Raw genomic sequence first — 27486 nt, 5'->3', positions numbered from 1 at the left:
CCCAGGTACCAGCCTCTCCTGTTTTAAAAGCCTGCTGGGCTGCAATTAAGAAAATAAAAACAAAACAACCTTAGGCTCCTCAGGGGGAGGAGCTCTTTAAGGGTTGTGGAGCACTCCATGCTCCATCCCTATACCCAGGATGAGCTGGTGGACATAAGCATCCGATATATAGGCAGAGGCCATAGGAATCTCTGCCTGCATGGCTTTTACATCTCTGGGATATGGGGGTGGGGGGAAAACACTGTTTTGTCGGGTACTGAGATGAGTAGAATGGCTTCCCTAACGATTCGCCCTTCCCTCCGGCAGCAGTTGCAAAATGCCTGTCACGCCTCAGGGAGTCAGACACTTCTGGAATGGCTGACAGCTGCCATTAGGGTAGTTTGGCCTAATCAGGGTGATTCATCATATTTACCTAGTAGTTGGAAAACATATGCAGAGCTCCAACAGGTACTGCAAGAATCGGGTATGAAAAATATCATCTATAATATTGACCCCCAAGGCCTCAGTGAGGAGGTGTTCGCTGTAGGAATGAGAAATCTGGTGCTGCATACAGCTCCCACATCTCTCTTTGGGTCTCTAGTGACTACTTTTGCCCCCCACGTAGGGCAACCCATAAGTGAGGCTACTCATACTTTAGCAGATCTGGGAGTTGAAACAATGAAGGCGTGGAAGGAAGTATAGGCTACTACTGAAAGGAGGGATGCAAAAGGCCCCGTGAAGGTCTCAAGGACCCAGATGTGGGTTGATTTGATAAAGGCCAGGGTAGTGAAAGAAAAACTTGATGGGCAGCCCAATAGAATCTTGTTAGAACTTAGAACTGTGGCACCAATTAAGCCAGAGCAGCAGTTCCACCTCTGAGGTCCAGGACACAGAAACTGGAGTCAAGGCCTCATGCCTGGCCCGTGTCCCTGCAAAACTTCCTGGGAGACAGTATTCAGGATTCACCTGGGCCCTCACCCCCACAGGAGGATGACTGAGCATCACAGTTTGACTGAGGGTAGAGTCAAGGTCCCCACCTTGGGGGACATGGTGGAGACCAGAGGCCACATGTAGAATTAGCAATTCATTGGTCCCCTGTGAATGTGCAATGTGTCCTGGCACTGGTGGACACAGGAGCTGAGTGTTCTCTGATTTACGGCAACCCTGAGTGTTTTCCTGGGACCCCCAGTGTGATAGATGGCTATGGGCGTAAGGCAATTAGAGTGAAGAAAGCCCACATTCCACTGGGGATAGGATGTTTACCCCCAAAGGAGTATATGTTTACATTTCTCCCATCCCTGAATATATTTTAGGGGTAGATATCTTGCAGAGCCTGTGGTTACAGACCACTGCAGGTGAGTTCAGACTGAGGGTACATGTGGTAAAGGCAGTCCTGAAGGGACATGTTCAGCACCCTCCTGTAGCTCTGCCTGTACCTCAGCAGGTGACAAATACTAAGCAGTATAAATTGCCTGGGGGCACAAGGAAATTGGAGAAAATCTACTGGAGTTGGAGAAGGAGGGCATCATAAAGCCCACTCATAGTCCTTTTAATTCCCCAGTGTGGCCAGTGAAAAAGCCAGACGGCTCCTGGCATATGACCTTGGACTACAGGGAACTGAATAAAGTCACACCCCCTTTGCATGCTGCTGTCCCCTCTATAGCAGACATTCTGGGTACCCTCAGCCATGAGCTGGGAACATATCATTATGTAGTAGACCTTGCTAATGCTTTCTTCTCGACATAGCACAGGAAAGTCAGGAATGATTTGCCTTCATGTGGGAAGGCCGACAGTGGACATTCACTGTCCTTCCACAGGGATACCTCCACAGTCCCACCATCTCTCATGACCTTGTAGCCCAGGACTTTCCTGGCCACATGAAATAAACCACAAATCATGCAATTGTATCACCACATTGATGATAGTATGCTCACATCTGATTCTCTTTCAGATTTAGAAGGGGCAGTTCCTAGATTGTTGCAACATCTACAGGAAAAAGGATGGGTTGTGAATAGCACCAAGGTTCAGGAATCTGGTTTTTCTGTAAAGTTCTTGGGGGTTGTCTGGTCAGGTAAAACTAAAGTTATTCCTGAAGCAGTCATAGACAAGGTCCAGGCTTTCTCTACCCCTACCACTGTGGCAGTATTATAAGAGTTTTGGGCTCTTTGGGGCGACTGGAGAGTGTTTATCCTGCACTTGGCACAAATTCTGAAGCCCTTATACCAGTTGGTACAAAAGGCCATCAGGTGGGACTGGGATGAGACATGTACAGCTGCTTTTACTGTTGCCAAGCTGGCAGTCAAGGCCATGCAGGCCTTTAATGGACTCATCAAGGCCCTGTGAGCTAAATGTTCATGTAACCGAAGATGGTTATGGGTTGGGTCTTTGGCAGTGGCTTGAACGGACATGCCAACCTATTGGATTCTGATCACAGCTATGGAAAGGAGCAGAGGTCCAGTACACCTTGATAGAGAAGCAACTGGCTGCTGTGTACCACACCTCAATGGCTACGGAGCATATCACTGGAACAGCTCCAAGCAAGGTAATAACCATCTGTCCCATCACGGGGTGGGCTTGAGACTGGACCCAAAGGCTATGGAGTGCCGTGGCATAGACGCCAACACTGGCCAAATAGGGTGAATATTTACAGCAGTGCTGCACCCTTTCTACTAGCCCCTTAAGAGGAGAACTTCCATGCTTATTGGGCCCAATGACCTATACCAGTGGAAAGCAGGAAAAACTTGCTTTTGAGCCATCGGTAGCCAAGAGTCCTTATCAGGAGGGAAAAGCCCATATATCTGAAGATGCTTGGTATACAGACAGCTCCAGTTGTGAGCAGTCCCCAAAGTGGAGGGCTGTGGCTTTCCATCCTAAGACTGAGATAACATGGATGGAGGATGGAGAGGGGAAGAGCAGCCAATGGGTTGAGTTGCGGGCAGTATGGCTCGTGATCACCCAGGAGCCTTCCCCTATAGCTGTCTGCACTGACAGCTGGCCCGTCTATCAGGGCTTGACCCTGTGGCTGTGGACATGGTACCATGCTGACTGGATGGTTGGATACCAGCCCATTTGGGGGCAAGAGTTGTGGCAAGACCTATGGGCCCCTGGTCAGACTAAGACAGTTACCATATATCATGTGACTGGCCATTTGCCTTTGGCATCCCCAGGGAATGATGAAGCAGACACATTGGCCCAGGTGCGTTAGCTAGAAGGAAAGCCTGCCTCTGATGTGGCCCAATGACTATACCAGCATTTGTTGCACATGGGACAAAAGACAATGTGGGCTGTAACCCGTCGGTAGGGCTTGCCATTGACCTTTGAAGAAGTCAGCAGAGCCCAGAAGGAGTCCTTTGTGTGCTCTAAGAGGGACTGACACCAAGTCTCACAGTAACAAGGGACAACAGTAAAGGGGCCAATACCCCGTGTCAGGTGGCAGATAGACTGTATCGGGCCTCTGCCCATATCAGAAGGATATCGGTATGCCAGACTTGTGTGGACATGACTACTGGACTATTGGTTGCTCTTCCTGCAGATCAGCAAACCACCAAGAGGGGCCTGGAGCATCTCTTTGCAGTCTATGGCCGGCCATGGGTGATTGAGAGCAATCAAGCACCCACTTTACTGGACATGCATTACAAGGAAGGGTGCAGCAATTAGGAATAAAGTGGAAATTCCATGTATCATATAATCCTACTGGGGCAGGCATGATAGAGAGGTACAATGGTTTGTTAAAATCTAGCCTGAAGTTGGACACCAATAGTCTATGGGGGTAGTCAATTCACCTATGGTCAGCTACGGCATTTGAATGAGAAGCCATGTAAAGGAGCTTTGAGCCCTGTGGACATGCTAACACACCTTGCTGCCTCTCCTATACAATTGTATGTGCAAACCACAGAAGAGATACTGAAGCCAGGATATGGCCAGCTGAGTAACATCCTGCTGCGAGCCCCTACTGCACTAAACCCTGGAGACACTGTTGAATGGACATGGCCCTGGGCATTTTGACACATGGACCAGTGATGGCTGGCCCTTCTGGCACCTTGGGGGAAAGGCCTGGAAGCTGGCCTTGTGTGTATTCCTGGAGTAACAGCATAGTGGCCCCCAAAGATCATGGTAGTGTACCAAAATCATCCAGGAGGTAAGAGCATCTCACAGGGAAGTTTTATTTTATCTTTACAGCCAGTGCATGTACCTCCCATAGCCCTGTATATTGACCCATCTGTAACTCCCACAGGAAGGGGGTGAAAATCTGGTACACTAGACCAGGATGAGATCCCATTCCTGCCACTGTTCTATCACAGGACCACTCTCTGTCATGTATCCTACCTGATGGACAAGATTTGCCTATGCTGTTGTCATTAAAACATGTATTCTATCACCCTTAAGTTTACTGTCTTCTACAGTCCTTGTGGCCTGGATGCGCCCCTTGGCTTCAGCTGCCACATGATGATTGCTCTGAACTCTCTACCTTCTTCAGCTACTGCCTGCCTGTGGAATGGGCAAGCTATAGACTTAACCTGCAGAGGACTTTGAATCTAGCTGAATCCTCTGGCTTGAGGATTATCATGATTTTATTGCTGTTGTTATTGTATGTGATTAATCTGGTCACAATGCTTCAGTATTCTCACCCAGGGACCATTGCGGAAGAGGGGGAACGAGTAGATTGTGAGGCGAGATTTCTGGAGGGGTGGACTATGGGTGAAATTGTAATATTTCCAGAATATCTCGCCTGACGTTAGTGCACCTGCATATTAACAAGTATTCCTCAGGGGTGGATAAAAGTAGTTCATCTCCATATCAATGGGTAATTATCTGGACAACCAAGGGCTTATCTGAACCTGAGAGGTTAGAGGTAGGTCTTGCTTGCTTCTGCCAGAGCAGGAAAGAGATGGCCCCGGACTGCAGTTTGTAAGCAATAAACAGGTTTTAAACTTTATTTCTTCCTTTGACTGATTTTGGTTTTAGACGTATTTTGCCCTGGGATTTCCTTTCCCCAGAGTTACATTGTCTCACCCCTTAGGTTTCCTTCTATATGACTTAGACACACACTGAGGGCCCAGGTCACCAGGGACAAGCATATAGGGAGTTTATTTCCCTCTTTTGAGGATGGTGGGTTCCCAGAAAAATCTTTGGTTTTACTGAACAGAAGAGTGGACAGATCCCCCAAGGGAGGACAAGATTGATGACTTTATAAAAGAAAGGAATGGAGCTCCGGATCAGAGAGAAGGCCTGGAGGAGACAGCAGGCAGGTGGAAGAAATCTGAACAGGTGCCATGAGGAGTGGCATTTTGCAGACTGGGACTGAAGCATGTAGATGCTGTTTGTAGGAAATGTTGCTGTGTGGGGAGCCACATGTCACTGTGCTCCAGGCCAGCAGCCTTTAGCAAAGACCAATGCCACTTCTCAACGCTTTGTGGATGAATTTCTGTTTCTTTGAATGTTGAGATGATCTTTAGGGTAGAAATAAGGAGTCGGTGTTCCTTGGTTTTCCTGATGTATGGCAGGTTAACACACAGCAAACCATTTATTTTCCCCTAAAATAGTGTGAAAGATGTAAAAGGCTTTGGAATGAGATGAATTTTAGTTCAGATCCTGGCTTTTCTTCTTGCTAACTTTGTGCTTCTGAATATATTACATAATGTCTCTGAGCCTGTTTCTGGTATAGGAGGATAATACCTAACTCAGGGTTTTTGTGAGGATTAAATGAAATGAGATGTGTCAAGTGCTTAATTATGCCTACACATAGTAATCGTTTTATTAAAAAGTTAGCTGTTATTATTATAATGATCCCCAAATTTAGTATGATTATCCTCCATTTCCAAGTAAAGATGAAGACTTAGAGAAGTCAAGTCTGCCTGCCTGTAATGCCCTTGTGAAGGGCTTGCCTATGAACAAAGACACTGGCATGGACAGAAGAGCAGGAAGGGATGTGTAAGGCCATGACTGAAGGTCATTTAAGCAAGTGGAAAGGATTAATGCACAATTAGGGTGGAGACCAGTGAAAAATGGGAGCAAGGTCAGAGGAAGACATCGCTCTGAAATGCTCACAGAGGTCTCCTGTCTGCAGGCTAATGGCCAGACCAAAAGTCCATTCTAACACCCATATGAACCCAAACTGAGAGCTAAGGTCTCGAAGGATGGGGAAGGATCCAGGGTTTCTGGATGCTGCTGAAATGCCCCAAACTGTGGTTCAATATCCAAAGAGAGATTCATGATAGGAGAAAGATATTTCCCAGAGTGTGAGGAAATTAGCTCATGCTTGAGCTGCACATATTTGGGTCAGAGATAGAACTTCCTGAAAGTCAAGGTTGTCAAATTAAATTAGAAATAATGATTTAAGACGTCTGTACTAGCGTCTACTCTAAGAGTAAAAACATCTGCCCATCTTTCCGGGCTGGGCAAGATGTGTCATAATGAGATGGGCTGGGACAGTTAGCCACCCTGGACAAATGAACCTCAAAATACACATGCCACGAGCAAGGGCTGGCTGTGACAGAAGCCACAGGGCTAGTAGAAGCCTACCATGGTGGGAGGTGGGCTGTTCTAACTTTGAAAACATTTCCAAGGACTGACCCAGAGCTTAAACTTCATAATTACATATTACTTTTGAGTGACCCTCAGGCTGAAGAGGTGGAGACCCATTGTCAGTACAGACCTGAAGGAGGAAATCAAATGACTGCTTGGACGAAGGGGACTTGAAGGAAGTGACCACACTTCCACTGATGAGAACCACTTGAACAAAGGCACAGATTGTGGAAGTAGCATTGCTGCAGGTTATCAGGTAGAGGCAGGGCCATCTGCCAAGGATATCAGCAAGTGTGTGGGGAGGAACGTTGGGTTGCGAGACCACTTGGGTCCTGTTCAACTGGGAAAGGTCAGGGCTTGGGGTCCTGTCCACTCTGGGCTCCAGAAACCAAGCCAAATCTCACTGCATTTCCAGGGGGTGCCGCTAGGGGAGACCATGGCCCCCAGGTGCAATGGGGCAAAGGTAGAAAGCCAGGAAGAAAACAGCTCTGGAGATGATTCACTTTTGATACATTCTTGACATTCTCAAAGGCCTGAGCTGCCTGGGAGGAGAGAGGACTGGGAGCATTCCCACAGTGGGAGCCAGGCCAGGGGTGCAGGGTGAGGGGGTTGCTCAGTGTCATCGCCTTAGCCTCATGTGCTAAGGCTGCTAGGGACCCTGAGCTGCAAAGGCCCTACAGGGTTGGCGAAGATTCCTGATCATATCCTATCAGGCAGGACATGGTCAGAGCACAGGGGCACAGGTCAGAGCCTGGACATTTGAACACCTAAATCCAAGATCTGCCCCAGGAAATCCCAAGAAGGAAAATCAACCTCTGGGGCCTTCAGCTCCTCTTCCACTCATTTCCCAGCTCAGCTTCCACCAGATGCAAAGGTCCTTTGCACTCATATTGCCCCCGTCTTCTTAAACATGAGAAAAGTACCTGATAAATTAGCCTAAGACAGAGGGTGCCCTTCCTCCCTGCAACATAGGCATTGCTAAGCCACCCTAGGGCTCTTTCTTCTGAGCCGTCATCAATCACAGAATCCTTCTTGACATAATGTTCTAGAGAAACCACTGCTAATCCATTGGAACTGGTGTACAAGGTAAAACTGACCTGGCTCATCTGTTCTAAAGGAGCAGAAACCTTTAAAAGGACCACCAAGGAAAAGCTGAAGCTCCAGTAATGACAACCTAAGGTTATGGATTAAGTCCAGGTATCAATAAAAGAAGAGCAATTCCTCTGGACAGATGTAGAGAGATGACAGCTGGTAGATACATCTGCAAGCAGATTCTATCTGACTCCTCAGCAAGTCATTGCAGTTCCATCTGCACAAACACACCGGATGCCCATCCTGTGCCAGGCCCTATGTGGGGCTGATCCCTGCCCTCAAGCAGCCTGGAGTCTAGTGAAGGACAAGGGCATATATGCAATTAACAACAGTATTAAGCAGAATAAGAGTGGTGCTTTTTAAAGAAACCGTTGCCAAGGCTGTTGAAAGCAAGGAGGGAACTGATGACTTGGTCAGGAGATTACCACGAAGTTTCCTGAAGGAAGCAGTCCTGGGGCAGGACCTTGAAGGAGGACAAGGGGCCAAGAGCATTATGCCAGCTGAGGGGAAGGTTTGAGCAAAGGCATGGAATCAGGGAAACTGACGCAGGTTCAGAGAATAGTGACATGTCCAGGGGTGGAGTAGGGGGCAAGCAGGTGAGAGGGAAATACAACTGGGGTCATATTATGGAGGTATTTAAATACCAGGGAGAGGGTTTTGTCCTCCTAAGCAACCACCCAGAGATCAGCTTCTTGGAGCATGGGATGTCCTCAGGAAACCGCTGGGGCAGACTCTCTGGATGCCTCTGGGAAAGCCTGCCCTTTCCCCTTTCTTTTATAACATGCTCTTGCACTTCTCAGGATCTTTGTTCATGCTGTTCCCTCCTCCAGAAATGCCCTTCCCTCCTTTTCTGCCCAGCAAACTCCTACTCATCCATAAAGTACCAGCACATAGTTCACCTCCTCTATGAAGGCTTCCTTGAAGCCCTAATGTAGTTATTAGTCCCTGCAAAGTGACCCCAAAGCTCTTGGTTCATTCCTTATGTGTATAACTTATACATCAATGTTTTACTCACCATTAGGCTGTGACCTCCTGAAGTCAGGGACTGTCTGTCAGTCATTCTGGGAATATCTATTCCTTATACCCCAGTACCTTGCACAGATGAGCCCTGCCAGTAAGTGTAGAAGGAAGGATGGAAAGAAGGGAAGGAGGGAGAGAGGGAGGGCATCTGTCCTGTTAGAGGCATGGGCAGCTGTGCCCAGGGGCCTGACCTCCTGGTTTGAGCTGCTTCTCAAGACCTGTGCCTCCCAGCTCTAGCCCTCAGCTGCCTCTCCTCTCCCCTACCCTGGGCCAAGAAGGACACACCTCCCATCAGCTGCCTGGCCCTGCTAGCCCATCATTAACCAGGCCTGCCCAGCCCTAAGAGGTGTGTGTACTGGGCTGAGCTCAGGGCTCATGTGAGTGTCCCTGACTTTCCTGCCTGGGAAGAGGGACAGAAGGGAGTTGGGACCCCCGCACCAGCCCCAGAAAGTTACCCTTATGCTGTATCAGACAGAGGTTTTTGATTCTTAGAGCTCCGATTCTGGACAGCAGACAACTTCTCATTAGCTGTGGGGTGGAGCTGGGGACCTAATGAGCAGAATCTGCACTGGGGGAGAAACTGAGGCATGCAGGACTCAAGCTAGAGATAGGAGGAAAGTCTGAAGCCAGCCAGGAAGAAATACAAGTCTGCAGGTGCCCCTGTCTGGGCCAAGAACCAGAGCTCCCCAGGGACCCTCAGTAGAGGCCAACCCTCCAACCCCCAACTCTTCAGGCTTCTTTCAGCACCCTGAGCTGTCCCCTCTCAGTCACAGGCGTCTTCTCCCCCAAGCACAGAAGGCGCTAGGGAAAACGGAGGTTGTGAGAGCAACAAATCTGGCAACCAGAACAGAAGGAACAGAACGCAGGAGTCCCGCCTCCCAGCCCACAGTTTGTGCTGGCCACACCTCCTGCTTTTAGACTCCGGCTTTCCCTGGGAACCTCTCCTCGCAAAGGCTGAAGACTGCGCCTGGGGCAGTGGCAGGTGGAGATCGGATCTCAAGCCTTGAGGGAAATGAAAGGGTTAACTCCCTCCCCCGCACTGTGCCCAGCAGGCCAGTTTAGCCATGCCCCGGAGGCTGTAAATCCTGGCTTGTCTCTGAGGGTCTCTCAATTTCCAATTCCCTCTTTACTTCTCCTTCCACCTCCTTCTGGGAGACACTGGGAGGGGAAGCTGGAGCCACTTGGCACCAACTTTCTCTGGGGTGTCATTTAATAGTCAGTAATCACCATCTCCAGGTTCATTAGCTCTTTCCCTCACTGCAGCTCTCACCATCCTGGCTCTCTCTGTGTCTCCATCTCTCTCTCCACTGCAATTCCTGCCCCACCCAACTTCTCTCCCCGAAACTGATCCCGATCAACTGGGCGGCTGGAAGCGGGAGGTAGGGCCCAGGGAGCTAGAATTCTTCTGAAGCAACAGAGCAAACACAGCACAAGTCAGAAAGAGTACTGGAGGGCAAACAGGAGGAGGGCAGACGAAATCAGGAACCGTCCAGTAATAAAGATTCCTCTCTCGGACAAAATAAAGTGGTCAGAGTCAGTGTGAGCTCTAACACCTCAGACCATTTCTGTGTTTAATATGCCAGACAGGAGCGGAGAATGGAGAGCATCTTCCCTGGTGATACAATGAGATTATGCTTTTGAAAGTGTGTCATCAGAGTGCTCTACAAAAGTAAGAGGTTTTATCCAGCTGCGTAGCTGATTTGCCTGGAGGAAGACCGCGGGGCCTGGTGGAGGCTGGGAGGTACTCAGACCTGCTCCACCCCATTACAGGGTCTTTGGCTTCATGATTGTTGATTGTAATGGTCACACATATCCCTGGATGCTACCGAGTCCCCATACCCAGTGCTTCTGCCAGATGATGTGCCCCGATTTGGGGATGGGAAATGTGGTCTTTTCCTGCAATGCCCTGCAAGAGCCCACCCTTGAACAGTGTCTGTTTAGCAGCCACCGGAGGTGCTGGGATGGCCCTTGTGAAGCCTGGCAGGTGCCTGCTTGCCAGTGAAGCCTCAGTCGGTGCCCCCCATATGATCCTCCTAACCCCATCCACACTCCACACCCATCTTAGGTAGTGGGAGAAGTGTTGGGTCAGGTCTCAGCCTGGCACCAGATGCCATCCCCGGAGCAAAGGCAAAGTCCAGAGGCAGCTTTCCACACGATGGCCAGGTCAGGCAAGTGAGAGATAAGGGCCACACTTTGGACTCCACAGCCAGAGAGCCGAGGGTAGGGGGTGGGGTGCGGCAGGGGTCCCTGGCTCCTACACCCTTCTGCCGGCAGGCAGTCCCCTCCCCTGCCTGGTTAAAGGAGGAAGACAGGCAGGGGTAGGACGGAATAGCGGCAATCGCTGCATCCAGAAAGAGAGGTGGGCCCCTGCCACCGACCACTCGGTCATCACCTTGGCAGCCTCGGCGGCGGCGCCGGACCTCACGGGGGTCTGGGCGGGACAGAGGGCGGAGCGCGGTCCCATCCCTTCCGTCAGGCAGGTGGGTGGTGAGTTCAAGTGCGAACGCGAAAGGGGAAGGGGCTCTGCGAAGGTAGTTCTCCTAGCGCGGGGCGGCAGGACCCTGGCCCCCAGGGCCCCACGGGCGCCCGCGCTGCGCGGCCAGCCCGAGGCCCGCGGCGAGAGGCGGTGCCAGGCGCGTCCCCGCCCTCCTGCCCGCCCCGCCCGAACCGACCCGGCCAGTCCCTGCGCTGCCGGAGCCCCGCGGGGCGCTCCGTCCCAGACCCAGGCTAGGCAGCGGGGCTGGCATCGCTGGGGAAGCCGTGGGCGACCGGGAGCCCTGCGGGCCGGGGCGGACAGCGCGGGCATCGGGCACAGGGACACCTGCGGGCACAGGTGAGGCCCGGGAGGGCTGGGCGGACTGACCGCGGGCGAGGGGAGGCGGCGCGGTGGGCAGGGGAAAGGAAGCGGGGTCAAAACTCAAAAAGGGCCTTGGATAGGAAGAGGGAGAGGAGACAGAGCCCTTGAAGGAGGATTTGGGGGAGGAGGTCTGGGAGACATGAACGTTTTCCTCTCCGGCTCATAAATCAGAGAAAAAATACGGGGAGGGCTGAGCAGGGGCTTCAGGCCCACCTGGAAAAGGATGGCATCTGCCTAGGAGGCTCTCTTCTCCAGGCTCTCCCCGCTCTGAGGGTGGTCCAGTGTCCAGGTTTAGCGGTTAGGGATGGAGCCCGGCACCTGACTCCCAGCCCCATGGAGGTTCCCCAGATCCCAGGGCAGACCAGAAAGCCTGCTTCCCCTTGGGTCATCTCTAAGGCCAGCGGCTGATAGCTGTCCTCCCTTACCTCCTTGTCTGGTGGACACACTTTTCAGTGAAGGACCAGATAGTCAATATTTAGACCTTGAAGCCTATATGGTCTTGGTTCACTACTAGTAGGAAAGCTGTCGTAGACAATTGGTAAAAGAGTAAATGTGGCTGTGTTCCAATAAAACTATTTGTGGACGCTGAAATTTGAAATTTCATATAATGTTCGTGTAGTATGAGATATTCTTTTGGTTTTCTCCAACTATTTAAACATGTAAAAAATGTTTACACTCTTAGCTCGAGGACTGCACAAAAACAGGTGTCATGTCAGGCAGTTTTCGGTGGCCCCACTCTCCCTACCGTGGCTTCCCTGCAGCCTCAGCCCAGGCTGTGTATGGGGAAGGGGAGGGTGTAGCTTGCTCAAGCGGACTTCCCGACCTGGGGACATCCAGCAAGCCAGCTGTGTCTGACCCCTTTTCCCACCTACTGCCAGGACTGCAGCATCCTTTGTGGGAGCTGGTACTCCAGATGGGCACACATGTGAGGGATGAGGTAAAGCTCCCAGGTTTTTACTTCCCAGCATGTGGGGACATACCCCACCCCCACTAAGTCATAGATGAGGCAGCTATGCTCCCCCAACAGTGACAAGCCCTTGGCCCTCCCCTCCACTTGATTTCTAGTCTGGTGCCACCCACTGACGCAGCTGGCCCTTCCATTCCTGTTTGCAGCCTCAGAGGACCCCCCTCTCCTGGACATGGAGCTATGACTCTTTGGAGGTGATCCATGAGAGAAGAGATGCAGGACTTTGGTCCTCCCGATGGGGGTCCCCTCCAAGGACTTGTAGCTTCCCGCATTGAGACTTACGGGGGCCGGTCTCAAGCCTCCCCCCAGAGCACTGCTGGCAGTCTCTACCCCCAAGGAGGCCCCCTGCTGGTGAGTTCAGGCTGTGCCCTAAAGGCGACCTGGGTGGAGCAGGAGGGCGGACCCAAGGCTTTCAAGTCTCTGTGCCTCTGCAGGTTCATGGGCTGCTCTGTTCCCACCCCTCACCCCTACCTCCCTTCCTGGGCTCTGAGGGAGAGGAGAGCAGTGCAGGGCCAGGCTCCTGGGACTCTGGGGCAAGTGAGGCCGAGAGCCAGGAGAAGCCAAGGCCTCAGAGGAGGCGCTGTTAGACAGGTCCCAGGCACAGGGTGGGGGGTGTCATCAAACCCTGGGGCTGGCACCTTCCCAACTCCCACTTCTACTTGGGAGGAGCCTGTGAGCTTCCTGAGACCTGCCTCCCTCTGAGTCATAACTGGAGGAAGAGCAAAGGTTCAGGGTGTCCCCACTGAAAAAGTGGGGAGGGGTAAGAGGGCCTCCCTCAGCTCCACCCGAGTTCCACCCTCCTGGCCCTTGTCCAGAGCTGACCAAGGAAAGGGGTGTGGAGGCTGTGGTCTTTCCCTCAGCCTCCAGGCTTCCCTTCCACCTTGAGAACAGTTCTGCTTCCAGCTAGGGGTATCCCCTGCCTTCCTGGAGGAGGATTCGGCCCTGGGAGACAGGGAGGGCAGCTGGTGACTCTCCCAGGCTGAGGGCAGGAAGAGAGACTAGGAAATATGTGGGGTAAATCAGGCCACAGTCAAATCAAAGAATGTGACCAGGCCTGCCCGGGAGGAGACTTGTGGCCATGGCCTCAACCACTCATGCAAAAGGGCGACCACTCCCGACTGGAGAGGACACGCAGGCTGCGTGCTCCTGGGGAGGAGGCTACACGTGTGTGCCCTCACCTCCACATGTGAGGGTGGCTATTCACAGACAGGGGAAGCTGTGAGGAACCCAGAATGCAGTGGGCGTCATGCATTGTACAAGCCCGTAGTGCAGGTGACTAGACAGGCACTGGGAGGTGGGCACTGGGGGTACACGCCAGAGCCAGGCACGTGAGCACCTATGCTCCTGTTCCGGAGATGGCCCTGCTTCTGCTCCCAGGCCCACCAGCCCCTCCCCAGCCCAGCTCAGCCTCCCTGGTGGAAGGGGAGAGTGAGCCAGCCTGGCTTGCAGGGGTAGGCAGTGCTGTCTGGAATCAACCCTGGCCCCCACTAGTTCTCTGGGATCTGGGGGAAGGGAGGCCCCCAGAACTTACCTTGCTCCTCATCTAGGAACCCAGTCGCCGCCGCCTACAGAACAATGTCCCATTTGCCAAGGGTTCTGGCCAGGCCCGAGGCCTGCCTCCCATCAGATTGCGAGAACTAGAGCCTGAGAAGAGACATGGGGGCCATTATGGGGCTGTCCCACCTCACTCTCCCAAATTCAAGGTAAGGGGTCCTCTTCTCCCGTCCCCATGTTCACAGCCTGAGCTAGGATATCCTCCACAGATGATCAGAGCTGCAGCCCCTCCAAGAAGCCAGGTCGTCTCTGTCTAGAGACCCTCTCTGAACTGCATCTCTAAGCCATGTTGTCATAAAAATGTACATTTTATGGGCAAATGTCAAAATGTTGTCACTAAGTTCTATTCTGGGCTCCACCTGAAGGTCCCTCTGAAGGGTTCAGTCTTGGTCAGAGTCCTGGAAGGTGTCTGACCAGGGAGCCAGGTCAGACCCCTCTGTCCAGGGCCCTTTCTGTGAACCAAAGCTTTTGTCCATCCACGTTCCAGAAACAGCTTTCCCCTGAAATCCCTGGTGGAGGCCCCGTGTCCCCACTCACACTCAGTGCTGCCTGCCACCTCCCATGCCCAGGCACACACGCAGCCCTCCACAGGCCAGGTGGTCTGGGAGCTGGTGCCAGGACTCATCCCCTTCTCGGCAACCCCAGGACGTCAGCAAGGCCCGAGCGCTGGAGGTGCGGCTGCATACATTCAGCATGTTCGGGATGCCTCGCCTGCCCCCTGAGGACCGCTGCCACTGGGAAATAGGAGAGGGCGGCGACAGGGGCATGGTCATCGAGAAGTCCTGGAAGGAGCTTGTACCTGGGCACAAGGTGGGCCTGGAGCACAGTGTATGCCCCCACAGTGTCATGGACACATATATCCCTTTCCCCTCGGCCCTAGAGGAGGGAAAGGCCTGAAGAAGTGGGGTCATGTGGGGAAAGCATTCGGAGATGTCTTGCTCTAGATTCCAATCCCAGCTCTACCACTTGTGAGACTTTGGTCAAGACAGGAAACCTCTGAGCCTCAGTTGCCTTATCTGTAAAATGGGCACAACACTGCCTACACACTGGAGGACTGGTTTGAGGAGCAAAAGGTCATCTATGAAGTAGACCCCATAGCATTTAACAAATAGTAGCTGCTGCCCTTGTCACCATTCCCCAAGTGAATCAGCCCCATCCCCACCCCAGGAGATGAGCCAGGAGCTCTGCCACCAACAGGAAGCACTGTGGGAGCTACTGACCACAGAGCTGAACTACGTGCAAAAGCTCAAGATCATGACCAGCGTGAGCCTCGCGCAGCCCCGACCAGCCCCACCCTCAGCCATTTCCCCATTACCCTCCCATTACCCCAACCCCTGGACCAGAAGGGGCAGTCGCGGGTGGCAGCAGACGGGAAATGAGGAGATGCCTCTGATCTGAGACCAGCCCAGGGTCTCTGGTGAAATGTTAGCTGTGGTGAAGTTGGGGAGTGGGGATGCATCGAAGGGCTAGGCTGGGGTCCCAAGATGATCAGGTCAGGCACTGAGACCCTCCTGTCTCCCTGCCCCCAGCTCCTAGCTGCCGGTTTGCTGAACTTGCAGCGTGTGGGGCTGCTGACTGAAGTGAGTGGGGGCTTGGGAGGGGAGCCTGGGGAGTGGGTGGTGGGCCCCCCAAGAGCCCTCCAAGCTGCTTGGTGTGAACCCCCACTGCCCAGTTTTCTAGGACACCCCCTGCCTTCCTACCCCTCTTCTTGCTCAGGACCCCCAGGAGGCCTGGGGCCCAGCCGCTGCACCGTTCCTGCACCAGTGCTCAGCCATCAGATGGACCCCACCCACAGCCACCCCAGCTTAGCTGTGCCAGCGCTTCCTGCCTGACCTGCCAAGGCATGGCTTTGTCCTGCTCCCTCCTCCAGATATCAGCTGAGACCCTGTTTGGAAATATCCCCAGCCTGATTCGGGTGCACCGGAGCTTCTGGGAGGAGGTGCTGGGGCCCACCCTGGAGAAGACCCGTGCCTCAGGCCAGCCTCTGGACCCTGTCAGCCTGAAGAACGGCTTCTTGACGGTGAGGCATGGGGAGGGACCACATCTGGGGCCCCACTGGGAGAGCCCAGAGGGACCCTGTCTTCAGGGCATGTCTGTGCCACACAGATACCTTTATGACACAGCCCCCACTCCAAAATACCACCTCCCCTCCTGCCCTTCATTCTGTAGGCATGACCTCTGACCCAAAGGTTCTTTGGTCTTCTGAGACCCTTTGGAAAGGAAGATGAAGCTATCTCAGGAAAGGTTTGCACTCAGGCTCTTATCAGCTACAAAATCATATTTCTTGGCCAGAGACATTGACAAACACCTGGGAGGGGAGGCTAGGTGTCCCCTAGGCTATGGGGCAGGTATAAAGGCCACAGGGCACCTGGAGTATGACGTGTGAGAAGAGGAAGAAAGAGGCCTGGGATCAGACTTGCTTCCACAATTTTACCCGACCAGGAAATTGTGGGCCTTACAGATTTAGAATGGGGTAGAAAGGTGGGGCACCATGTCCTGGGGGCCTTAGGCAGCCCCCTTTCAGGAGCAGGGCTTCTGGGCAAGCCTCAGGTCTCCACCCACTGCCCAGGTGAAATGGGATCTGCAGTGTCCTAAGAACATTCTGGCTGCATTATTAATGGTGGAAGAGCAGGTCCAGAGCCACAGCGCACAGCAGAAGCTGGGCGTAGGAGCTCAGAGAGTAGCAGTGGGTTTTCCTCTATGGACCTCAACTCCTCCTGGGAACACGAAGGGAGCTGCCGTGGGAAGGAGAGGTCGGCAGTAGCGGGCCTAGGCATCTGTGTAAGGCTCTCTCCCCGCCTGCTCCTCATGTTCTGCAGCCAGAGCCTGTATCTCATGACTGCTTGCTGCCCATCCCCCATGTCTGTCCCTCAGTTCAGCGAGCGGTTCCAGCCCTATGTCCAGTACTGCCTGCAAGTGAAGCAGACCATGGCTTACGCCCGGGAACAGCAAGACACCAACCCTCTCTTCCAGGCCTTCGTGCAGGTGGGGAATGAGGTGCCTGGGGAAGGGCCTGGAGTGGGCCTTAGACAACCAGGTCAGCCCATCTCCAGCTGGGTCCAAGGCAGGAGGGAGCCTGCAGACTCCTGACCCCCTGTCCTCCTTCCCTGTCAGTGGTGTGAGAAGCACAAGCCTTCAGGGAGGCAGCATCTGGGGGACTTGCTCATCAAGCCCCACCAGCGCATCACCAAGTACCCACTGCTGCTCCAGGCTGTGCTCAAGAGGAGCCCAGAGGCACAAGCCCAAGAGGCTCTGAACGCCATGGTAGGTGGCCTGGCAGGGCCAGTGCCCTTGGCCTGGGGGCTGGTGTGCGGGAACTGATTCCCAGAAACTCTTATGGGTCTCATTCCTCATGTGTATGTGCCAGCGAGGCACCAACTCCTTGAGAATGCCCTGGCTGTCATTGATTGGGGGGACATACAAGGGAAGGGGCTAAGCGGTTCCTCCTTCCTCACCCAGATTGCAGCTGTGGAGTCATTCCTGCGGTACCTCAATAAACAGGTCCGCCAGGATGAAGAGCAGGAGAGCTTGGTTGCTGCCGCCCAACGCATTGGGCCCTATGAGGTGCTGGAGTCATCCAGTGATGAGGTGGAGAAGGTGAGAGGGTGAGAGGGGGCAGAAGGGCGCTTGGCAATGGAGGAGTGGAGGCCTGGAGGGAAAGGGTAGAGAACCACAGAGGTGAGCCCGTCATTCCTTCCCAGCAGTGAGCACCCAAGGGGCGGAGGTCAAAAGGGTAAAAAGGAGGCCGGTCGTTTCCTAGGGAGAAGTTGCTGGACAGCAGAGGCCACCTCGGCTGAGAGGTAGAGACAAGCCCTGCCAAGCCCCTGACCTCCCCTCTGTGCCCCTCAGAATCTGCGTCCATTCTGCACCCTAGACCTGATGTCCCCCATGCTGGGCATCGCTCCTGAGCACACCAGGCAGCTGCTGCAGGAGGGTCCTGCGCGCATGAAGGAGGGGCGAGAAGGGAAGGTGAGACAGCCCCAGGGAAGTGATGAAGAGAAAGATCCAAATGGGAGAGGAGTTAAAGAAAATGAAGGGAAGTGTGATAGAGGCAGAATAAGAGTCAGAGAGGCTGGCATGGGAAAAGAGGGTTTGTGTCTGTGTCTGTGAGTGACTGGGAGGAGGACCTGGTTCTGGCTAAGCTCTGGCTGTCTGTATGACGCTGCGTCCACACTTTCCCTGCTCGTAAAGTGAGAGGAGACTGAGCTGACACTCCCTTCCAGCTCTAGCATCCCACAGTTCTGCCCTTGACCTCCACCGTTGTGCACCGTGTGTGAGACCATCCCTGTCCCGCCCTTCCCCCTGCTCCACTGACCTTGTGGCCTCTTTCTCCCATGCACATGCCCCAGCTCGATGTGTACCTGTTCCTCTTCTCTGACATGCTCCTGGTGACCAAGCCCCAGCGCAAAGCAGACAAAGCCAAGGTTATCCGCCCCCCACTCTCGCTGGAGAAGCTTGTGTGCCGACCACTCCGAGACCCTCGTATGTCTCTTCTGTGGAGACCTTTCCCTTCTCCTGTCCTTTGGCAAGGGGAGGGAGGAGACAGGATGGAGACCAAATAAGGCCTAGCCCTTGACGCAGACCTTCTCCTCCACCCAGACAGCTTCCTGATAATCCACCTCACTGAATTCCAGTGTGTTTCCAGTGCCCTCACTGTGCACTGCCCCAGTGCTGCAGACCGTGCCCAGTGGCTGGAGAAGACCCAGCAGGCCCAGGTATGTGAAAACCTGGCATGGGGAGGGATGGCAAGGACCCGGAGCTCAGAAACAGTACAGAAAAGAGGAGGAGAGAGAGAGAGAGAGAGAGAGAGGCTGGGGGTAGGTGCAGGAGCCTCTCGTCCTGCTCAGCCCTCAGCCCCTCAGGGGTACCCTCAAGAGGGAGACCCAGCCTTGACCATCCTTACGAGCATGGGCCAGCTGTGGTGCCAGTCACTGGGAGAGCCCAAGATGGCATCCCCTAAAGGTCTCTACACCCTGAAACCAATTACTTCTAAACTTCATCTTCCATTCAGCAGACATTAACGGGGCATTTCCTGACTGCAGGTTCTGGGTAGGTGTTGGGGAATCAGAAAAGAATAACACAACTGCCCTCAAGAGATATTCACTGCAGCCTAGCTAGACAAATTCATTTACAAATAATAGAAACATGCATACAGAAGGGAACTGGGAAGAGGAATGCATTCTGCATGGGTGGGGGGGTGCTGGGAGGGGCAGTGCAGGGTTGGAGGGCCCAGAAGCCTTACAGAGGAGCTACTGACTGAGCTCCTTTTGGGGGGGGGTGGATATTTAGTATCCATGAGCAAAACTAAGTAGGAGGGAAAGGTATTCCAAGTGGAGAAGCAGAAAATACCAAGGTCAGAAGTGACACAGTCATGTGTGTTCAGAGAACCACCAGCCTAGTGGTTAGTATTACTAGGGCATAAGTCACAAGGGCAGGTGTAGTGGCAGAGAGGCTGGGCAGCAGGCACCATGAGATCATGCCCATCTCTGGATGACATGCTAAGAAACTTGAACTTTGTCCTATAGCACCTAGTGAAAGTATTAAACAGGAGAGTGTCATGGGCAGATTTATGTGATAAAAGCTAGAGGAATTCAAAAGAAGAGAGATCTAAATGGACCTGTGCTAATTACCGTAAACTTGGTGACTTAATACAGCAGAACTTACCTCTCCCAGTTCTGGAGGCCAAAAGTTGGAAATCAAGGTGTCAGCAGGACCTGGATTCCTCTCCAAGGCTCCAGGGAGGATCCTCCCTTGTCTCTTCCTGCTTCTGGTGCTCCAGGTGTTCCTTAGCTTGTGGCTGCTTCACTCCCTCTCTGTCTTCACGTGGCCTTCCACTCTACGTCTCTGTGTCCAAATTTCCCTTTCCCTTCTATAAAGACACCAGCCATTAGATTTAGAGCCCGCCCTAAATCCAGGATGATCTCATCTCACCCTTAACTTAGGCTCTTTGCCTATCTGCAAAGACCCTTTTTCCAAATAAGGTCATATTTACAGGTTCCAGGGGTTAGGACCTAGACGTATCTTTCTGGGGCCACTATTCAACCCCCTACACCAGCAGAATGGCCAAATAGTGAAGATTTGAGTTGGACTGTTAAGGATGAGGAAGACCATGAGCAGAAGAATCAAGGGAGCAAGCAATTGGGCTGGATTTCTTCTGGGGACAGTGACCATGTCTGTCTGAGTCTGGAACAAAGGGTTTGTGTGAGCAAATGATGGGTGGCCAGGCTCTACAGGACCTAAGAGCTACAGAAAAGTGTGTTCTGGATGATACTGAATTGAAATGAGTTGACAAGAGAGAGCCACCATAGATCTGAGCAAGGAAATGCAGCCGTGAAACCATTGTGTTTCGTCCTGAACTGTCAGGTGGCAGTGTGATAGGTGGGAGAGAGAGACTGGTGGATAGGAAATTTACTAGTTTGGGTGTGAAACATCGAGATTTACTGCCATGGCCTTAGGGGCATGTTGTGAAACAGAAATAATGGGGAAGAAGAAAGATGCTAAAGAGGGAAGAAACAGTTGAGCCTTTGGGAGACTGTGGTTAAAAGCCTGTAGTTATTGCATGCAAATCAAAATTCAGACTCCAGTTCTACTTCTTGGTAGCTGGGGAAGCTTGGGTGAGTTATGCCTTTCCATTTCTTCACTTACAAAATGAATATAAATAATAACTTGCCTTGTAGGGAAGATTTAAAGAAATCATTCAGATTAAGGAGGCAGCATGGTACCAGCTGGGTAACTCAGGTCCTCAAGGACCAAGGATGGTTAACTTCCCAAGGTTCCTGTTTGAAAGGCTGCTTGGGCAATGGTACCTTTGACCGAAATGAAATCATTATAAAGGGAAACCGTGTTAGTTGTTGCTTCTGGGGAGAGGTAGGGCTAGGGCAGTAAAATTTAGTTTTAAACTGAAACATTTTGGAAATGAGGTAGTGGGAGACAACCCAGTAGAGACACCTCGGGGCTTTTGGAAATACGGAAACACACCTGGAGTTCAGATGGGACTAAGGAGGAGCTAAGTCACTAAGAGAGTAGATCTTAAAGTTCTTAGCACAAGAAAAAAGAATTTTTGTAACAATGTTTGGTGATGGACATTCACGAAACCTACTGTGATAATTTCAAATATATATAAATTTCAAATCATTGCATCGTACACCTGAAACTAGTATATGAATGTCAAACCTCATTACAAGAAAAGGAAAAGGCATTTTGAACAAGGAAAGAAATCTTAGTGTAAATGCTTTCTAAAGAATGCAACTTCATTATTTTTAGAGTTTAAATCAAATTAGTGTTCTTATGGGGTTTGCTTGGAATGGGTAACAGCGATTTATTATTGGCTCATTAGGTAATCAGGGCTTCTGAAACCTTTGAGAATGTGTGGGAAACGTGGTTCTGGAAACAATTTTAAGTGTTCCTCCCACAATCTTATCTGTGGTATCACATCACAACGTGGAGAGCTTATCTGCGAAAAGGAAAACAAGAGCTTGGTCTCTGTTTAAATCCTGTCTTAAAAAATTCTGAATTAGGAGAGTAAAACATGATGATGAGGTTTTGGCCATTAAAAAAAAAAAGAAAAGAAAAGAATAAATAAGGATGGAAATCAGACCCTCAAGGTCTTGAGTCCTCCAGCCCCGCAGGGCTGCCCCTTGCCTGAATCCCTAAACAAGGTTGGACCCATCCCCAGGAGGCCAGGGGTGGGGGGGGGAGGTCTAGGGATGGTTTTGTGGTGAGAGTGGTTTCCCAGAAGCCCTGACCCCTGCTTCCAGCCTGCTTTTAGTCCCTTCTCTGTGCATGGCAGGTGCCTTCTCTCTGCATCCCTCTCCCCAGCCCCACCAGTGTCCCCAAGGTAGGACTGGCTGGCAATGAACACCACTGTAGTGGTTAATTAAGCCGTATGAAAGGAAGGCTGGGTGAGAGGGGAGCAGAGGATAAGGCAGCAACAGGCCTCAGGGTTCCTGGAGCCCCCACCTCCCCAGGACAGCAGGCAGGCAGCCCCTTCTCCTTGCTGCCTCCACCATCAGACCTGTGTCCTCTGCCCTTGGTTCCCAGCCCCACAGCAACACCCCGCCCACCTTCTCCCTTTAGACCCCGCAGGCAGGCAGGCAACCAACCACTAAAAAGTTTCTGGTATTTTATGTAAACTCACTTAGGCCGCGGCAGTCTCTCTCCAGGCTTTTAGAGGAAAGGATGTCACTTCTTGTGGTACCAGAGCAGTGCACACGCCGCCGGGCCTGCCTTGGTGAAACAAGGAACCCTGAATCTTTTAAATTAGTTTGCGCTGCTATTGTCTCCAGCACATTTGGAGGGAATGCTGCCCCGGGACCGTCAGTCGGTGTTGAACAGAAGAGGGCAGTAGCATACCTATTGGTTCCCGGGATAGAGAACCCCCAGGGGTCAGAATTTTGTTTTCTCCGCCTTACAGAAATGTAGACGCAGATTTATTCCTGAAAAGGGTAGGGGGCGCCTTAAGCTTTTAGAGCCAAAGAGCTTGGCCAGGGGAGGGAGGTCGAAGCTGGGCAGTACGCACAGCAGGGGTTGGGAAGAGGAAAATGAAGGGAAGTGGCAGAGCGGAAAGAGCTGTGAGACAGAGCCAAGCCAAGGAGGGGGACTGAGAGTGAGGCTGCTGCGGGGACGAGCAGGCTCCCTGCCTCCCCTGTTCTTGTGGGGTGACCCCACTTCCCTGCGTCCAGGGCATCTGGGGCGTTGCAGTGACAGTGGGGGCTACCACACAGAAGACGGGAGGAGGACGTTTGTAGCTGCTTGGCGCAGAGCACAGCCCGTAACAGAGGCTCCAAAAATGTTCATCGCTGTCATCAGAAGGGTGGTTGGCAGCGCCTGGGTGGGGCCCCCTGCTGGTTGGGGAAGCACCTCAGCATCTGGCCCCCAGAGAGGCCATGGGCACCTTCAGGAGGTCCGTTTTAGTCCACACGGGGAGGAGAGCCGAGACTAGGGGACAGGGGGGAGGGGAGGCATTTCCTCCCAGGGCTCAGTTCTCCACCAGGACCAAGAAAGAATCATGAGGCGGGGCAGGGGGAGCCCTCCCTTCCTTGTCCCGGCTTTATAGGGTGTCACATACATGGATTTCCTCTCCCTTTCTCACCTTGCCTAACGTGTCTCTCCTCTCGCCTGACCCAGGGTGGCGGGAGAGGCTTGGGGGTGGCTGGGGCCTCGTGCTCTCCCCTGGTGCTGAGGTCTCCACCCTCTCTGCTTCTTCCCGGACTGGGGCCCAAGGCGAGTTCAGTGGAGATGCCAGTACTGGAAGCTCTGCAAACCCCACCCCTTCCTTCCAGTTCACTTCTTCCACACAACATCCCTTTCCTGGACTTCCCAAACACCCAACTGAACTTGGGTCTTGTGGGGCAAAAGGGCGCGGCATCTCATCAGGAGGGCTGGCTGCCCACCCACCTAGCTCCCCGCCATGCTGGGGACGGGGGAGGAGGCCTCAGACCCGGCCCTGTTGTGCCACACTGGGACTGGTGTCGGGGCTGGTTTCCTGCCCCCAGGCACCAGTAGCCCTCACTCTGGCGAGAATCTTAGGGTTGGGTTTGTTCTTCTCTTCCTCCTCCGATCTTGTCCCCTCCGCTGCAGAGAACTGAAAGTCAGGGACACAGTAGTGAAACAGTGAAAGTTTTACTTGAATACACTCCTAGGGAGAAGCGGGCCTCTAGAGGCAAGGTGGACAAAGACCCTGAACTTTTATATCACTCCTGCCTTTGTATTACATTCTGGCTAGGTGGCGCCTCTTTGACAAGGTGGGGTTATTTGATTGACAGGTCCATCTACACAGTCCTCCCAGTGAGCATGTCCTTCCCCGTGGGGAGGTGTGGTTCGGGCAGTTTTTGGTTCCGTCCGATTGTACCCACATTGGGGTCTGGTTGGGAAGGAAGTTATCTGCCGGCAAAGCCTTTGTTGTCTTCACAGGGCAGGGTTTGGGCAGCTTTTGCTTTGAATCTTATCTTCTCATTTTCTGGCTGCTCCTGTCTATCTTCCTACCTAACATTTGCACTGTACTGTCACTCACAAGACTGAGGAACTTGCAGTGCCAGGGAAAGGAGATGGGACTGTAAGCCTGGTGTCATTTCCCTGTCTCTGTTCATGCATTTCTCCATGTCACTTGTGCCGACCCAGCCACCTGCTGTTTCTGGAGAGGCTTTGGGAAGCTCTGGGTGTCCAAGAGTTGCTGGTTCATATTCCCCAAGCTGGGGACAGATTACAGTTATTTAACAACCAGTACGGCACCTGCATCAAGCAGTCCGAGTGGTGCATTATGGTGTGTGTGTGCGTGGGGTGGGGGGGTGACCTAGAAGTCCCGTGTCGTGCCAGTTGTTACCCCTCTAGCTGGTGTATCCTGGGGGATGGGATAGTCCTAGGGAAGGGAGGTGAAAGGCTCAGACAGCAGCCCTCTGCTCAGCAGAGTGGAGTATTTCAACAATGGCCATTTAATATGGCCACACCAGTGAGTGCTAATATAAGCACTGCCCTCGGCCCTCGGTAGCCACCACAACTTCCCTTCTGCTGGGCCTCTGACCCAACCTCTCCACGGGTTCTGCTGCTTTCCCTCCCCCGCCCTAAGCAAAGGCTGTCCTTTAGTAACTCTCTGCCCTTTAAGGCTGCTCGTGAAAAAGTGCTTACTGAACAGGGACTCACAGAGAAAGGCCAGCCCAAGTTCGGCTTCTCTGTACCTGTTCGACCTTGAGCAATGCCAATAGTCTGTCTTGTTTTCTCATCTGTGAAATGGGCTAATATCCACGCTTTCCACCCTGCAAGATGATGGCATGTATCAAATGACCAACCACATGCATGTGGAGGTGCTTTGCAAACCACTTCTCAGATGTCACTATTTTATTCTGAGGACACCTGCATGAAAACGTTGAGAGAAGACAGAAAGTATACTATATCTCTGTTCTTCCTGGCATGGTCTTCTCTCATCTCTGAAGTACAGTAGAGTTCTCTGGTAGTAGGAGAGAGTAACCAGAGAGCCCAGCACCTTTCAGAGTACTTACACCAACATCACTACTTATCAGGGAGGGCTTCCTGGAGGAGGGGACAGACCTGATAGAGGGCTTGCCAAGGGGGCCTGAGAGGCAGCAAGAATGTACAGGCAAGAAAAGGGGCCTTCTGTTCAACCTACCCACCCCCAGGACCAGCTTGAGGGTTCAAATCTGGGCTTCACCCCACTTACTGTAAGACCTTAGCAGTTACTTAAGCTCCATTTCCATTTCAGTAGGAAAATAGGAGTAAAAAATAGTATCTACCTCAAACAGTTGTGAAAATTAAATGAGATAATGTATGTAAAGCACTTGGCATGTGCCTGGCATACAGGAAGTCTCAATAAATGAGTGCTCTTAATGAAAAGTATCACCGCAGCTCACCCTGCAGAAGCTGAAGACAGAGGAGTATGTCCAACAGAAGAGGGAGCTCCTGGCTCTCTATCGCGACCAGGACCACACGTCCCCAGGCACCAGGCCCTCCACACCTTCCCAAGAGGGTTCTCAGAGCAGCGCAGAGGGGAGGTAAGGTCCACAGGGACTCCGAGGTCTCCCATTAGAGACCCGCAGGCGGGGAGGGAAAGGAGCCCACGAGGCTGAGAAAAGACAGTGTTGTGGGGATTACGATAAATCGAGGATCCCAGGCTGTAGGCTGGAGTGGACCAGGTTGGCACCAGTTGTGCAAAGGGTCCCATGGGACAGCCTTGGGGCTTAGCCAGCCTAGGGCTGGCACAGGGTGAAGGAAACAGGCACAGAGACATGAGCTCCCTGAGAGGAGAGCGGGCTCCCAGGGCCAGGGGTGAAGAGTGCAGGCGGTATAGATTTGCAGCATGTCAGAGTGTAGGATCTGCTAGTCCAAATCCCCCGAGAGTGTGAGGTTCATCCGCAATCACACAGATTTTCAGCAGCAGGGCTAAGGAGAAAAAAAAGATCCGATCCATCACTGGGAGATAACTTCAGGGACCCCTCAGCAAATAGCTGAGCCCTTACTTGACACAAGGTCCTGGTCCAAGTGCTGTGGCTAAAATACCCAAGGGGAGCTTATTGTACAGCCAGCAAGACACACCAGTGCAATGTGAGGGTGCCACTGAAATGAGCTTGGGGGAGGGGCCATTACTGGATAGTGTGAGCGCAGGAGACTTTCCGGACTTGAACTTGTCCCTCAGCATCTGACTATTAACTGTAGGACTCCTGAGATCTTGACCATCATCCCCCACCTCGTGGTGACAGAAGACACAGATGAAGACACTCCCTCAGTGCCAGACAACACCTCCGACTCTGGCTACAGCACTCTGCTCCCAGGCTCCCACTCTCCGCTGCCCCATCTATTCTCACGGGCTCTTCGGCGGGATCCTCGCCTCACCTTCTCCACCCTGGACGTCCGAGGTGTTCCTTTGCGCCCCCAGCCTCCTGACTCCCAAGCTCCCCAACGCCGAAGTGCCCCAGAACTGCCAGAGGGATGTATCCGAAGAGGAGGCAGCCTTCCCAGGGGAGACCCACCGGCTTGGTCCGAAGAGGAAGACAGGACCTCAGTGGGAGGGAATGTGGTGATGGAAACCTTGCAGAGGGCCCGACTTCAGAGGCAGACCCCCAGCTCCACAGCCAACTCTGACTCTGCTGGGGACAGCTCCTGGGAGTTCTCAGGGGATGAGGAAGAAGAGGGGCCTGTCTACTTGGCACCTGGTGGCGGTGTCTCCCACCCACCTCTCTGGGCTGAGGACATTCTCAGAGAGATCCGGGAGGAACTGGCCAGCCAAAGGATCGAGGGTATCCCTGAGCCTGGGGACAGCAGGCCTCGGAAGCTGACTCGGGTCCAACTGCGGCGGATGCGTGGGCCACACATCATACAGCTGGACACCCCCCTGTCCACATCGTAAGTGCTGAAGGAAAGGTGGCACGGGGTGGGGGAGCAGAGGGGAAGGCCACATGGTGTGGGAGGGGGTGCCAGAGTAGGGTGTCGGCGGGGAGAGGGGAAGGAAGGCAGTACCAGAGTGGGGCCATGGCGGGAAAGGGGCCTTAGCCTCACTCTTCACTTAGACCTTGCCTAACACCCACCTCCTTTTTCAGAGAGGTGTGAGGAACACTGAGAACCCTTGGCATTTCTCCCCAACGGAATCTCCCCACAAGAGTGCTGGTCACCACCCCCACCCCTGCGTTCTACCTCAAGGACCACACTTTCTGCTAAGAAGCCTGGCCCAGGCACCCTGCCCTTCCTGCTCTGAGGACTTTGGGGATCAAGAGATGAACATTTATGTACCATAGACACACTGCAGCCCCACATAAAGTTGTGCATAAAAATGACTGTCTGGTCAGCACTAGATGAAGCTGGGAAGAAAGCAACCCTGGAGGGGAGGGGAGTCACCGAGTGGGCACAGCTGCTCCTATATTCATTGGCATCGTGGTTGGAATATCTGCCCCAAGCTCAGGGCTTTTCCCATCCCACACATCAGGATCCAGGTCTCTGCCCCAGTCTCCCACACCCACCACATGGAAAGACCATTCACTCCAGAAGC

The 27486-nt window shown here is 52.9% G+C and overlaps 1 protein-coding gene and 1 long non-coding RNA gene across 8 annotated transcripts in view; one reads left to right on the top strand and one right to left on the bottom strand.

The window, feature by feature from the left end:
- The window catches only part of LOC108387613 (uncharacterized), a 32983-nt gene extending 9778 nt beyond the window's left edge, over positions 1 to 23205 (bottom strand). For 2 of the 4 annotated variants that reach the window (XR_012125923.1, XR_005058721.2), the window contains exons 1-4: positions 23086 to 23200; positions 22132 to 22220; positions 19659 to 19863; positions 13972 to 14084 (exon numbers count right to left, since the gene is read on the bottom strand). This is a non-coding gene — a long non-coding RNA (uncharacterized lncRNA). Of the gene's footprint in view, positions 1 to 13971; positions 14085 to 17449; positions 17644 to 19658; positions 19864 to 22131; positions 22221 to 23085 lie in introns of all 4 variants that reach the window. The other 2 variants (XR_005058720.2, XR_012125922.1) reach the window with 2 other exon arrangements.
- PLEKHG6 (pleckstrin homology and RhoGEF domain containing G6) lies at positions 10593 to 27274 on the top strand. Of its 4 annotated transcripts, none has more exons than XM_073223827.1 (16): positions 11247 to 11449; positions 12539 to 12791; positions 13988 to 14143; positions 14640 to 14804; positions 15162 to 15257; positions 15524 to 15574; positions 15865 to 16014; positions 16869 to 16979; positions 17109 to 17258; positions 17454 to 17591; positions 17844 to 17963; positions 18344 to 18476; positions 18594 to 18709; positions 25353 to 25498; positions 26160 to 26846; positions 27041 to 27274. In XM_073223827.1, exons 2-16 carry the CDS (start codon positions 12642 to 12644, stop codon positions 27048 to 27050), a joined length of 2379 nt encoding a protein of 792 aa, XP_073079928.1. In that variant the 5' UTR covers positions 11247 to 11449; positions 12539 to 12641; the 3' UTR covers positions 27051 to 27274. The 4 variants fall into 4 exon arrangements, 3 of the variants coding, with proteins under 3 accessions (XP_036864933.1, XP_073079928.1, XP_017501390.1); XM_017645901.3 differs by having other exon boundaries at positions 11250 to 11449; positions 12587 to 12791; XR_005058719.2 differs by lacking the exon at positions 27041 to 27274 and having other exon boundaries at positions 10593 to 11449; positions 12587 to 12791; positions 25342 to 25498; positions 26160 to 26381.
- The last annotated feature ends 212 nt before the right edge of the window (positions 27275 to 27486 follow it).

Source organism: Manis javanica, chromosome 15 (genome assembly GCF_040802235.1).
Source record: "Manis javanica isolate MJ-LG chromosome 15, MJ_LKY, whole genome shotgun sequence".
Lineage (NCBI taxonomy): Eukaryota > Metazoa > Chordata > Mammalia > Pholidota > Manidae > Manis > Manis javanica.
Note: the sequence above shows the minus strand (reverse complement) of the source record. Positions and strands in the feature narration are given on the sequence as shown.

What these genes read in the sequence shown, in the direction of transcription:
- PLEKHG6 (XM_073223827.1), top strand. Translation starts at nt 12,642, where the DNA reads ATGAGAGAAGAGATGCAGGACTTTGGTCCTCCCGATGGGGGTCCCCTC. An exon ending in AGCTCAAGATCATGACCAGC is followed by an intron (nt 15,258 to 15,523) that starts GTGAGCCTCGCG and finishes CCCTGCCCCCAG; the next exon opens with CTCCTAGCTGCCGGTTTGCT. An exon ending in CCGACCACTCCGAGACCCTC is followed by an intron (nt 18,477 to 18,593) that starts GTATGTCTCTTC and finishes TCCTCCACCCAG; the next exon opens with ACAGCTTCCTGATAATCCAC.